At 46.1% G+C, this 13990-nt stretch overlaps 1 protein-coding gene across 1 annotated transcript; it reads left to right on the top strand.

The window, feature by feature from the left end:
* The first annotated feature begins 12603 nt into the window (after positions 1–12603).
* Positions 12604–13719, top strand: LOC127409765 (somatostatin receptor type 1-like). Its single transcript, XM_051644533.1, has one exon. The coding sequence runs from the start codon at positions 12604–12606 to the stop codon at positions 13717–13719; it is 1116 nt and encodes a 371-aa protein (XP_051500493.1).
* The last annotated feature ends 271 nt before the right edge of the window (positions 13720–13990 follow it).

Below are 13990 nucleotides of genomic sequence, written 5' to 3'. Positions count from 1 at the left end.
ATTTTCATGTAATTTATTCCAGGTTTTTAATTCCGGGCAATTTTCACAAATCCGCTCCAGAGCCACAACTCACTGTGTTCTCTTTAGTCAGAGTGGAACATAACTGCATCTCAAATAAATTAATTGAGTAGAATAAAACATACCTGACACTAAAAACAGACCCTGATTAAGCTGATAAAGATTTGATGTTCACCTCAATGTTCAGAGGCTGGGGGTGCGATTCTTAACCAGACACTAGCAAATTCAAAACAACTTGTTTTGACCAAGGGTGTCACACATGCATACAGTTTTGCTGAGATCTCTGCAATTGCAATAGAGTTATTTGGGGCATTTTCAGACCAGTAGCTTGCTTGATTGTTCCAAAACAGGGGCTAAAATAGTTACAATGTTGCATTTTCTTCATGGTTCGGTTGGCTTTCACATGGTTATATTTTAAAATGCACCAAAACTGTAAAATGTCTGTCAAGGTTATTTTTATCCATCATTAGTTGCTTTTGCATTATTTCTGCAGAATGACAGAATCATTATGGATTTTAATCAGCGTTTGTGATGATATGCAGCTGAGTGTGATAAAAAAAAAGTTCTGATCAGCTTGTCATCTTATCAGTTCTTCTCATTGACAGAATTATTTTTTCAAACAAAACAGAGGTGTTTTATCAATGTTTGAAGCCATTAACTAAACAGGGAGTCCCGACTGTCAAATGATAAACACCTCCCGCTGAGAGGTGCCAATGGGCGCTCTGTCTCCCTCTGCCTGGCCGGTGATTATGTTAATGAAGCTAACACCTGAAAATCATTGGAAAAATCAGCTAGTACAGAGCCAGCTTAAGAGGTGCTAACAGCCTCAGTCACAGTGTTGGGAATTACTACAAGTTACTTTTTTCTAACAAATCTCTTGTTTAAAATTTTTGTGCATGCATCATTAGTGTCACGCGATTTGCAGGAATAATCAAACGCACTCACCTGTCCTCTATCTAATATGTAGCGTGAGAAAGTCCAAATCATTTAGTGAATTGGTTTGTCCTAGATTATCTTCTCTTGCCTATACATATGTAGTATTGAAAAGTCATTCAAGTGAATCAGTTCATTCTAAATGGTCATTCTAATTATTTTTTTAAGCAAAAAACTACTTAGTCACTGATGCTTTTCCAAACATACTTATGCGTCAAGGGATAGTTCACCCAAAAATATTTAGAAGAATATTTCAGCTCTGTAGGTCCATACAATGCAATGAATGGTGAACAGACCTTTTAAGCTAAAAAAAAAAAAAAAAAAAATCACATAAAGGCAGCATAAAAGCATTCCATAGGACTCCAGTGGTTTAACATACCTTATTCTAAAGCAATGCAATCACTTTGGGTGAAAAACAGATAAATATTAAAGTACTTTTTTACCATAAATCTCCACTTTCACTTTTCACATTCTGCAGTTACGGGAGAGATGACACAAACATGAGATATATGCAAATTAGATGAGGTTATGTAATTATTTTCTTAAATTAGTTGTAACAGCAACCCCTGCAACCATGCATAATCTGACTTTGATATCTACAGCAAAAATCTTATTATATGCTGTCTGGATTTCACATTTTCTTTACTCCTATTTTAAATATTTAGAAGATTTTCAGTATTAGTTGATTAAATTGAATTGTCTGCAATTTTGGTTTTACTACATTAAATATTAAAAATACATACATTTTTTATTAATAAATATAAATAATATTAGTTAAACTATACCCAGTTTAATTAACTGTGATTTAACCTCTGAATAATAATTTAACATGAAATATTTCCTGACAAACTAAAAACTTAAAAAACTTCACAATGTGTTACTTAATAAGACTGTTACTTTTTGTGTAGGCATTTGATTTGGTTTTCGAAATGCAAAATATGCCCTAGTATTTGCAGCATACAACATTAAATTGAAGATCAGATGGCTCATAATAATTTAGGATATATTTAGAATGTGGCAGAACACGAAGTGCAGCCTACAATTTTAACATCCATTATCTCTGCCTGCCCTTATCTGAGACATTAGTGTGACCTCAGATATAAAGGGGAGAGAACCATCAGGAGTCTATGGAAAATGTCAGGGAACAGTGATGAAGTTTCCCTCTCCGCTGTGAAGCCATTCTCACTTATTCTGTTTCCCTCTTTCTCACTCCCTTGATCTCGTCCTCTCTTTCATCATGAGCTCCTTCAGCATGTCTTAACTCACTCTTGCGATTGTAAGTGTGAGAAAGTCCACCTGTGACCTGCTGCTCTTCCACAATCATATTATTTTCACTCTGCGCTCCTGCTGGTTCTCACTTTTTATGTATCTGCTCGAGATCTGTCTCCTCTCCCTGTAATTCTTTCTTTCCCTCTTTTTCATTTACTTGCTTTTTCAACCTCTCTTTCTATCTCATTGCTTTGGTGTCAACTTCATTTCTATTCCAACCTATGGTTATTTAAACCCTATAGCATTGTTCTCCTATACATGGCCAGAGGAGCACATCACAGACAGCGAATAAACCCATTGCTTCATGAAAGGCTTTTGTTCTGACATCAGCAGGTGCCCTTACTGAGATTATCATGCACTTCTTATGGGATTATATGGCTCTGAAATGGCTTGTAGCAAAAGTAATTTGTTTTTGGCTTCCTACATTTGATACATCAAGGTCAAGTATGTCTCATTAAACCACAGCCTTAATGGTTTAATGTGTAGATGATATGTTCAGGACCTTTCAGGATTTATGCTAAAATGCTCTTGTTTGTATGTTGAAATAAGACCCATTTCTTAAATTAATTGTAACCAGGAAGCAGCTTTTTTGATGCCTATAAATCTGTGCATTAAAATAAAGTCTTTTGGAGTCCTATTTATTGGAAATCACATTAAAAGAACAATAACAACAAACAGGAAATAAGGGCATATTTCCTTAGGGAAAATGACTTAATGAGAAACATCTGGGTGGTATGAATGGTTCATCTGAACACAGATACCACATTGACCATTTGTGGCTTAAAAAATGTCCTAGGGACCTCAGAATCCCATAGACAGGAAAACATGCCATGGCGCTTGTTATTAGCAATAACAAAACTGAGCACTTGGACTTATCTCGTCTTAGCAAAACTTAAATTTTCCCAATTGGAGATCTTTATCTTTCACTGTTTGAAACAATAAATGTGAACAGCAGGCGAGAGATAACTGGCTTTGTTAGACAACCTCTATGACACTGCTTTTAAAATTCTGCTTACAGCCACTTTTTAGCTTCTTCAATATCAGCTGTTTTTTTTATTTTTATTGCTACAAACACAAATCCATTTGTATTCCAATCACGAGTGTATTTTAGCTTACCAGATTTATTTTAAACATTTAATTTGTCAGTTTGATGATCAGGGACATTGCCTGACCATCTCAGTATGTGGGGAGGTGAAGGGTTTGTTTGTTCTATCCATTCCTTAATTTTTTTGTATTACTTTCTCATTTAGTTGGCATCGCCGTTGTCCGGTCCTATAGCAGGATGTTTGCATCTTGTGAGCAAACAGATTGATGTCAAAGGTGTCTCTGTGTCTTTATGTCTTCTAATTGAACAGGGGGATACATAGAGATACACATCCACTATGACAGGGGTGACAAATATATCTCTCTTCTAATCTCTGAATCAATTTTAAATCTCTGAATCCATTTGAAGTTTAAATAAACATGTAGACACTAGTGCTGTCAGTCGATTACAATTTTAAATCGCGATTAATCGCATACTTTTTCATAGTTAATCGTGATTAATTGCAGATTTTGAAAGTGCTGAAATTTGACTGTATATATACTTCTTTTTTTGTCAAAATGCATTTATTTCCTTTTTAGGAAAGAAAGCAAATCAATATGTAACAATATAATGCTTTATTAACATTTCCCAAACAAAGCCTTTCACAGTATAAATGAAGTAGCACCAGTTCAATTAACATTAAACGCCCAAAGTCGAAGTGGGAGTTTTGACTATTTGAAATAACTAGTCCCTCCTTAGCTTGCATATTCATTGCAATTGGCATTAAATCTCTTAAACTTTCAGCCTCCACAATATTAATCACCCAGCAGACTGTGACTACAGTCTGCTTTGCTCCAGCAATCGTTAAAGCCATGTTCATGATTCGCATGAGGGCGTCAATGCCAGCATAAGCGCTGCTATGATCCACATGAAAAGCGCTGTAGACAACATCTCATTCTGCGTTTTTCGTGATAGTTAAGACTTGTTCTGCTTCTGTGTTAATTAAATTGCGCCTGACGTGGACTGAATAATACTTAATTTCTGTCACAAATCTCATCTGGGCTTGTTTTGTACATACAAAAAGCGTTAAGATGTCCTTTCCAATCGCTGTTGTGTGTGTGTTGTGGTGTGTGCATCAGTGTAATGACTCCAGGTGGACACATCGCAAAGGTTCTGCCCTATTCCCACCAGTATGTTTGCTGGTTTATGCTTTATTAACGGTAAATGCGTTAAATGCAATTGAGAAAAATTAACGTGTTAAACTTTTTTAATTAATCACATGCGTTAATGCTTTAATTTTACAGCTCTAGTAGACACACACACACACACATAGACATGGATGGACTTGTATGTCAAAATGTGCATGTGATGAAACTGCTTCTTATCGAGTGGGATTTTTATTGGTGTTTGGTAAGGGAAGCATATCTATTATTATTGCTCATATTTGTTCTATGTTTTGCCCAAAATTTTGGTGCATAACATCCCACATCACTTGTGCAACAGACATGGATGATACCTCATATTGTACGCTTTATGAAGGAAAGGTGTGCTATCACTTAAAAAGGGGCCCACACAGATATGTAGGAACCAGAATATAATAGAGATTTGGGGTGGGTCTTTTAACATCTAGAATCCCAAGAACACCCAAACAATCACCTAACAATATCTTAACAATCATCTACACCCTATAACATGCATAACAACATGCTGAAAACCACTGAAAACACATTAGCCATGTTCCAAATGATGAACCATACACATTGCACTTACTGTACACTATACACTCTGCTGTCTTGTGTATGAATTTCCAAAGTGTTGTATCATCTCAAGTGGAACACTAATGTTTGTTTTTTTTTACTACACAGAAGCATTCGATATATTCCAGCTTAAGAAAGTGACGTTCCCTATCTGTCACTCACTCGACGTTGTGTCGATGTAGTGACACTAGGGGTCACTCTTGGGAGCCCGAGACACCTCTGGTCTTTGATAATAGGCCAATGAAAATTGGCGAGTGGTATTTGCATACGGGTATAAAAGGAGCTGGTACGCAACCACTCATTCAGATTTTCTCTTCGGAGCCGAACGGTCAATGTTTACTGAGCTGACTGTTTATTCACTCTCTGCTGGGTCTGACGGCGCATTTCAGTGGCTTCTCCCTCCTATGCAGTGGTGCACTGCAGAAAACGCCCCTGGGCGCTTCGGCAGAAAAAAGAGAGTATATTTTTCTAAAAGAGTATATTTTTCAAATAGAGCGGCACACACGGAACGTCTTTTTAAAAACGCATCTTTTTAAAGATGCCTTTCTGATTGTGTGTTATTCCTGGTTGCAATCGTTACCTCTCAACTTCTGACGGTCACGATCGCTGTCTTTCGTGTCTGGGCGCGACCCACGCGGAGACAGCATTCGTGGATGGATCATGTTCTCACTGCGAGAACATGACCATGGCAACGTTGCGGTCGCGGCTTGCTTTCGTAACCCGCCTCGGTCCTTCTACCTACGGGTGTGAGGCCAGCATGGGTAGCACTGGGGGGCGATTTGGGGACCCCAATGGGACCACCTCCACCGGGTATCCCCCCACGGACCTCCCATTCCCCAGCTTGCTCATCTGCCCCGATCGGGCTTCAGGATGAGTCTGCCGGCTCGTCTCACGGCGAGTTTGACCTCTTGTTTGGAGCCCACGAAGCTGATGAGCTCTTGAGCGCAGCATCGGAGAGCGGGCTCGTCCAGTCGGATGCAGAAGCCTCAGCTGGGCTCCCCCCCTCGGGTGCGGTTACCCAGTCACAGGCTGATGTGGAAATGATGGACATGGTTTCCCAGGCAGCCGCGAGCGTCAGGCTAGAGTGGAACCCTCCGCTCTCCCCTGAACCCTCGCGGCTCGATGATTGGTTCCTGGGCTCGTGGCGCCGCTCAAAGCAGCCACGCCCCGCTCCAGTTCCTTTCTTCCCGGAAGTGCATGAGGAGCTGACAAGATCGTGGGAGGCACCTTTCACTGCCCGGTCCCGATCTTTCAGCTCCCCCGCCCTCACTACCCTCGATGGTGGAGCAGCCAGGGGCTATTCGGCCATTCCCCCAGTGGATAAGGCGCTCACAGTGCACCTATGCCTGCAGCACTGCCACCTGGTGCGGACGCCCAAAGCTCCCGTCCAAGGCCTGTAGATTCAGTGCCGCTGGACAAGCCGCCTCCGCCCTGCACGCCATGGCTCTCCTGCAAGTCCACCAAGCCAATTCGCTGAAAGAACTGCACGAGGGTAGTTCCGCCCCAGATTTGATGCAGGAGCTGCGCTCGGTGACCGGTCTCGCTCTCCAGGTGATGAAGGTCACGGCATGGTCTCTCGGGTGGGCAATGTCCACCTTAGTGGTCTAGGAGCGCCACCTTTGGCTCAACCTGGTCAACAAGGCACAGTTCCTTGCTGCCCCCATTTCCCAGGTTGGCCTATTCGGCGACACCATCGAGGACTTTGCCCAGCAGTTCTCGATGGTGAAGCAGCTGACGGAGGCTATCCAGCACATCCTGCCCCAGCACAGCTCAAGATCCCGCACCCTGCCTGCTTGTCGCCAAGGGCATCCCCCTGCGGTGACTGCACCGGCTCCACTGCAGCCAGCCCCTTCAGCCCAGCCCCGGCGTGGAGCCCACCGCAGGAAGCAGATGCCACCCGTCTCACGGCCGGCTGCCAAGAACACTCGCAAGGCTTCGAAGCACCCCTGATGCAGGCGACACAGGGACAACGAAACCCACCTTGGAGCTGGTAAGCAGACCACTCCATCCCCCGGTGGAGGGCCGGGAGGAGAATCATTTGTTGCTTTTTCATTTAATTTTGCCGCATGCCCAACAATTCAGCAAATTCGGTTTCCTCGTTCCCTGGGTCATGTACCCGGTGTGCACGGCCGTCATCATGACCACCGTCCACCTTTCCATCCTTGCAGGTTTGGCGCTCCAGCAGTGGTCTCCCCGCCCCTGCGTGCTCAGCTGTGGCACAAATCCGTCCCGATGTGACAGTCTCCACGGGTCACGAGGACAGGCCTCTTCTTCCCACGTCCCAGGCTGTTCTGGGGTGGTCACAAGGAGCCAGGTAGGTGCTTCGATGTCCCTGAACTCAGCACGGCCACAACATGGCGTGGCACCTAGAGCTCTGCCCCGCCACGAGGCCCCACCTGCCGGTACGTCCGACGAGATTTTCCCCTTGGTCCCCCTCGCCCGGAGCTTGGATTTCCAATCCATCGCGATGGCTGATCCGGACCGTCCGACTCAGCTATGTGATTCAGTTTGCCAGGCGTCCGCCCAGGTTCAGCGGCATCCACTTCACTTCGGTGAAGGGCGAGAACGCTGCTACCTTACGCGCGGAGATCGCTACCCTCCTACGGAAGAATGCGATAGAGCCTGTCCCTCCGGCCGAGATGAAGAAGGGTTTTACAGCCCCTACTTCATTGTACCGAAAAAAGGAGGTGGGTTGCGGCCAATCTTGGACCTGCGAGTACTGAACCGGGCTTTACACAGACTCCCGTTCAAGATGCTGACACAAAAACGCATTCTGGCGAGGGTCCGGCATCAAGATTGGTTTGCGGCGGTAGACCTGAAGGACGTGTACTTCCACGTCTTGATTCTACCTCGACACAGACCCTTCCTGCGGTTTGCATTCGAGGGTCGGGCATATCAGTACAAGGTCCTCCCTTTCGGTCTGTCCTTGTCCCCTCGCATCTTCACGAAGGTCACAGAGGCAGCTCTTGCCCCGTTAAGGGAAGTGGGCATTCTCATTCTCAACTATCTCGACGATTAGTGTGCACACTGGGACCTGGTGCTCTCGCAAGCTCCTCCCGGTTCGGAGCATCTCTTTTCTCGGTTTGGAGTTGGACTCAGTCTCATTGATGGTGCGCCTCATGAACGAGCGCGCAGAGTCAATGCTGACCTGCTTGAAGGCATTCAAACAGAAAACAGTGGTTCCACTGAAACTCTTTCAGAGGCTCCTGGGGCACATGGCATCCTCAGCGATGACCACTCCGCTCGGGTTGATGCATATGAGACTGCTTCAGCACTGGCTTCAGACTCAAGTCCCGAGATGGGCATGGTGCCGCGGGACACATCTGTCACCGCCTCTTCAGCCCTTGGACCGACCTCACGTTTCTAAGGCCAGGCGTTCCCCTAGAGCAGGTCTCCAGGCGCATCGTGGTTATGACAGACGCTTCCAAAATGGGCTGGGGCACTGTATGCATCGGGCACGCAGCCGCCGGCTTATGGATGGGCCAGCGGCTGCATTGGCACATCAACTGCCTCGAGTTGCTGGCAATTCTGCTTGCCCTGTGGAGGTTCTGGCCGTTGATTCAGGGCAAGCATGTGTTAGTTCGGACAGACAACATGGCAGCGGTAGCATATGTCAACCGTCAAGGCGGTCTGCGCTCCCGTTATATATCACAACTCGCCTGCCGTCTCCTCCTCTGGAGTCATCAGCACCTCAAATCGCTGCGAGTCACTCATATCCTGGGTGACCTCAACACTGCAGTGGATGCACTGTCACGGCTGGTTACCCTCAAGGGAGAGTGGAGACTCCACCCTCAGGTGGTTCAGCTGATTTGGAGTCAATTCGGACAGGCACAGGTAGATCTGTTCGCCTCCCAAGAATCCTCCCACTGCCTGCTCTGGTACGTCCTGACCGAGGCACCTCTCGGTATAGATGCGCTGGCACACAGCTGGCCCCCTGGACTTTGCAAATATGTGTTTCCCCCAGTGAGCCTACTTGCACAGACCCTGTGCAAGGTCAGGACGGACGAGGAGCAGGTCATCCTGGTAGCACCCTACTGGCCCACCCAGACATGGTTCTCGGACCACACGATCCTCGCGACAGCCCCCCCTCTGGCAAATTCCCCTGAGGAAGGACCTTCTTTCTCAGGGACAGGGCACCATCTGGCGCCCATGACCAGACCTCTGGAATCTCCATGTCTGGCCCCTGGATGGGACACAGAAGACCTGTATGCCTTTAAGTGGCATCTGTTCGCTAAGTGGTGTTCTTCCCGACGCGACGACACCCAGAGATGCGCAGTCAGATCGGTGCTTTCCTTCCTGCAGAAGAGGTTGGAAGGGCGGCTGTCCCTTTCCACCTTGAAGGTGTACGTAGCCGCTATAGCGGCACACCACGACACAGTAGACGGTACGTCCTTAGGGAAGCACGACCTGATCATCAGGTTCCCGAGAGGCGCCAGGAGGTTGAATCCCTTCAGACCGTGCCTCGTTCCCTCATGGGACCTCTCTGTAGTTCTTCAGGGTCTACAGAGAGCCCCCTTTGAGCCTTTGCAGTCAGCTGAGCTTAAGGCACTCTCCTTGAAGACTGCCCTCCTGACTGCGCTCACTTCCATCAAGAGGGTAGGAGACCTGCAAGCGTTCTCTGTCAGTGAAACATGCCTGGAGTTCGGTCTGGGCTACTCTCATGCGATCCTGAGACCCCGACCGGGCTATGTGCCCAAGGTTCCCACCACCCCTTTTAGGGACCAGGTGGTGAAACTGCAAGTGCTGCCTCAGGAGGAGGAAGACCCAGCCCTGACGTCGCTGTGTCTGGTGCGTGCTTTATGCATCTATTTGGATTGCATGCAGAGCTTTAGAGTCTCTGAGAAGCTCTTTGTCTGCTTTGGTGGACAGCGGAAAGGAAGCGCTGTCTCCAAGCAGAGGATCACCCACTGGCTCATTGACGCCATAACTATGGCATATGACGCCCAGGACGTGCCGCCCCTGGTAGGGCTACGAGCCCATTCTACCAGGGGTGTAGCGGCCTCCTGGGCCTTGGCCAGGGGCGCCTCTCTAACAGACATTTGCAGAGCAGCGGGCTGGGCAACACCCAACACCTTTGCAAGTTTCTACAACCTCCAGGTGGAACCAGTTTCGTCCCGTGTAGTGGCACGCACAAGCAGGTTAACTCTCAGTAGTGTTCACAAACTGTTTTCCCTGGTTGATGCCCTCCTGTGGCAGACGAGTTTTTGGAGAGACTCACTGCCGGCCTAGTACACGTGCTAACTAAAGCCCTGCACTGGGGTAGGTGCTCCGCATGTGGTGGTTCCCCGTAGGTAACCCCATGCGACGTATATCTTTTGCTAATTCATTTCCCTGTTGGCAAATAGCGTCTTCCTTGGGCAGAGGCCCCTCTGCCCAAGTCTCCATGCTTGTAGTAACTCCTCCCCCATAGGGTAGGACCTACCATGGGACTTCTCCACATGGCATACTCCCAACATAACTCATGTGATGTATATTTCCACTTAAATATCCCCCCCTCTCTCTGGGCGAGGTGTGGTCTCCGTGGTGTCCTCCCCTTGGGAGGGACACCCCCCCGACTAGACCTGGTCGGCCCAGTCAGATAATCCCTCTTTTTTTTAGGGAGTGGGAAAAAAAAGGGGATAAGAGGCCACGACTGGGCTAGCCCGTCTCTATCTTTTGGGTAGTCGACTTGTCCCAAAGGGCTGTTCGACACTCATAACAGTGTTGGGGGAGGTTACGTGTCTGCCTGGTGCACTGGCTACGAGGCACACAGTGGTCTGTCTGTCACACACCGCCAGTTCACGTAACACAGTTCAGCCAGTTGTGGCATTTTTGTATGGGGACCCCTAGTGTCACTACATCGACACAACGTCGAGTAAGTGACAGATAGGGAACGTCCTGGTTACTTGCGTAACCTCTGTTCCCTGATGGAGGGAACGAGACATTGTGTCCCTCCTGCCACAATGCTGAACTACCTGCTGAAATGGCCGGGACCTTGTCTCGGCTCCTCAGCATAAAACCTGAATGAGTGGTTGCATACCAGCTCCTTTTATACCCGTATGTCCGGGGGAGTGGTATGCAAATACCACTCACCAATTTTCATTGGCCTTTTATCAAAGACCAGAGGTGTCTCGGGCTCCCAAGAGTGACCCCCTAGTGTCACTACATCGACACAATGTCTCGTTCCCTCCATCATGGAACGGAGGTTATGCAAGTAACCCGGACGTTTTTAAACATGTGATGTGTTGCCACTAGCTTTATCCACATTAGCCAAACGCAGTCCAACGCTTATATCTCAAATAACATACATATTCTGGTGATGGTACAGCATTAAACTCACATTTGTAAGGTGTTATCTTCACTGAAGTTTTGCAAGTTGCCACATTCGCTATTAAGTAAAACATTTTTTGTCAGGGCAGCATCATGACCGGATAACTCCGCCCCTTCCACTCCGTAGAAAAAGCAGCGACCGCTGAGTGCATAAAATGTCCAACATTCCACACTTGTTTCATTTTAAGAACATCATATGTGTACTTGTAAAACTCATTTTCAGTGTGAACACACTCCTTACACTACTTACATTACATAGTGGTGTCGAAAAGTGCAGAAATATGTGATTGGGGATGCAGCTAATAGCATCCCCATAGTTACAATCTGGAAACCATCCGCAACACCCTAGTATTGTTACTGTGACTTTTGCACAAGTAAGCACCACTCACATTTTCTTTAGATTTAGACTGTTCCTTTTGTCTTGAATATACTGTCAAGCAAACTCAGAATGTATTTTGTTCTAAGTCTACCTGAAATTGAATGAATTCCCATACTGTCCATTCCCATACTGACCTCAAAAATTCAAACTGTACATAGCAGTTATCTTGTGTGGATAACTTCTTTTTGCATTCAGTGTCTTGCATTTAACTAACATGGTCTTCAATTCTGTTTATAGGTCTTTCTGACTTTTGGAGCTTGGGAATATCAGCAAGACAAAGAAAACTAAATTCTAGTTATCTATAATTCCTCCAGTCATCTCTCCTTTATGATGATGGTATGACATGCTGTAGATCACATTCTCCACTGGGAGGCTGTTCTTCAGGCAAGATCACATAGAAAGTAATGGAGTAATACTTTGATTCACAGATTCAACTTCTTTTTAATGAGCTGAATGTGTTCCTACTGCAAAGAATGAGGAATTAAATGATGCTCAGTGAGCCATGATCTTCAACACCTGCACCCTCTCAAAGACAAGTAGAGGTTTATTTAGGAATCTAAGAGGAATGCTCATACTTTGAATTCTGTAGATGCAACAATTTAGCTTTTGAATTCCAATTTGCAGCTGATTACTTCAAAAGGTTCTGAGTTTTGAAGCTCTCACAAGGAGATGTGATTCACTTGATGCTGTTGCATCAATAACAAGGACCTGCTTTATGAGTTTTTCTCCATTTCATTCAAGGACATTTGAGGTTGAAGATTTACAGTAAGAGAGAGCCTTGGAGACAATGGGGTGCTATTATTTGATTCCGTCTGAGTATGTCTGACCTTCTAACAACATTAAGAGAAAATCTGATTTGACCAGTCACAATTAGAGGGGCTGAGTTTTGGTATAACATCAGATCCCAATTCAAAATGGCAGAACTTGCTGGATGTAATGGCAGTGAGAGCTTTCTGTTCTCAACTGGTCTGCCCTTCAACTCTACTGGTGACTATGATTATTATGAACCTGAGCCTGATGCCAGCAAGATCATTATCCCCTCCATCTATGCACTGGTCTGTTGTGTTGGTGTCACAGGCAATGCCATGGTCATCTATGTCATCCTAAGGTACGCCAAGATGAAGACCGCCACCAACATCTACATTCTCAATCTAGCCATTGCGGATGAACTCTTCATGTTGAGCGTCCCATTCTTGGCTACCTCTGCTGCGGTTCATCACTGGCCCTTTGGCTCATTGATGTGTCGCTTGGTACTCAGCGTGGATGGCATTAACATGTTCACAAGCATCTTCTGCCTGACTGTGCTGAGCGTAGACCGCTACATTGCTGTGGTGCACCCGATCAAAGCAGCTCGCTACCGTCGCCCGACGGTTGCCAAAGTGGTCAATGTCTGTGTATGGGGACTTTCTTTGCTTGTAATTCTGCCAATTATTATTTTTGCAGACACAGTCCCAGCTCAGGATAGCAGGGTGGACTGCAACTTTTTATGGCCTGAGGCAACATGGTCAGAGGCATTTGTGGTCTACACCTTCCTACTGGGTTTTTTGCTTCCTGTGGTGGCCATATGCCTGTGCTACTGCCTGATTGTAGTACGTATGCGAGCGGTGGGGCTAAAGGCAGGCTGGCTACAGCGTAGACACTCTGAGAAAAAGATCACACGCATGGTGCTGCTGGTGGTGGCTGTGTTTGTGCTTTGCTGGATGCCATTTTACATTGTTCAGTTGATCAGCGTTTTCCACAAGCCACCGGACCCCATGGTGACACAGTTGTTTGTCATTCTCAGCTACGCTAACAGCGGCGCCAACCCCATTCTGTATGGATTTGTGTCAGACAATTTCCGTCGTTCTTTCCAGCGTATCATCTGCTTCCGCTGGCTGGAGAATGGACTGGATGCTGAGCAGGTGGACTACTGCGCTGTGGCACTAAGGCGTCAGACCACATGCGGCCCACCAGACTTCCCGAAGGAGTGCTTAGCTTCTGACATGGTGTTTCGAAATGGAACCTGCACATCCCGCACCACCACTCTATAAGAGGGCTTTCAATGGGGGTCCAAAGTTTAATTCCTCACTTAGAGAGACATGAAGTACCATTGACTGTACCAATTTTCGAAAGATTGTATACACTGACTGAGAGCTCATAAAATAATTTTTTTAAATAAACACAATGGGAGGCTATTCTGATGCCAGCGACTGATCGTAACTTGAGACCTTAGAATTAAATAAAAATATGTTGCTTTTTGCCCATATTTACTAGTCTATAATAATACCTACTCTCAGTGAGACATGTTTAGTGCATAGGAGA

This window comes from Myxocyprinus asiaticus, chromosome 2 (genome assembly GCF_019703515.2).
Source record: "Myxocyprinus asiaticus isolate MX2 ecotype Aquarium Trade chromosome 2, UBuf_Myxa_2, whole genome shotgun sequence".
NCBI classification, from domain to species: Eukaryota; Metazoa; Chordata; class Actinopteri; order Cypriniformes; family Catostomidae; genus Myxocyprinus; species Myxocyprinus asiaticus.
This window is presented reverse-complemented; position numbering and strand designations above follow the sequence as displayed.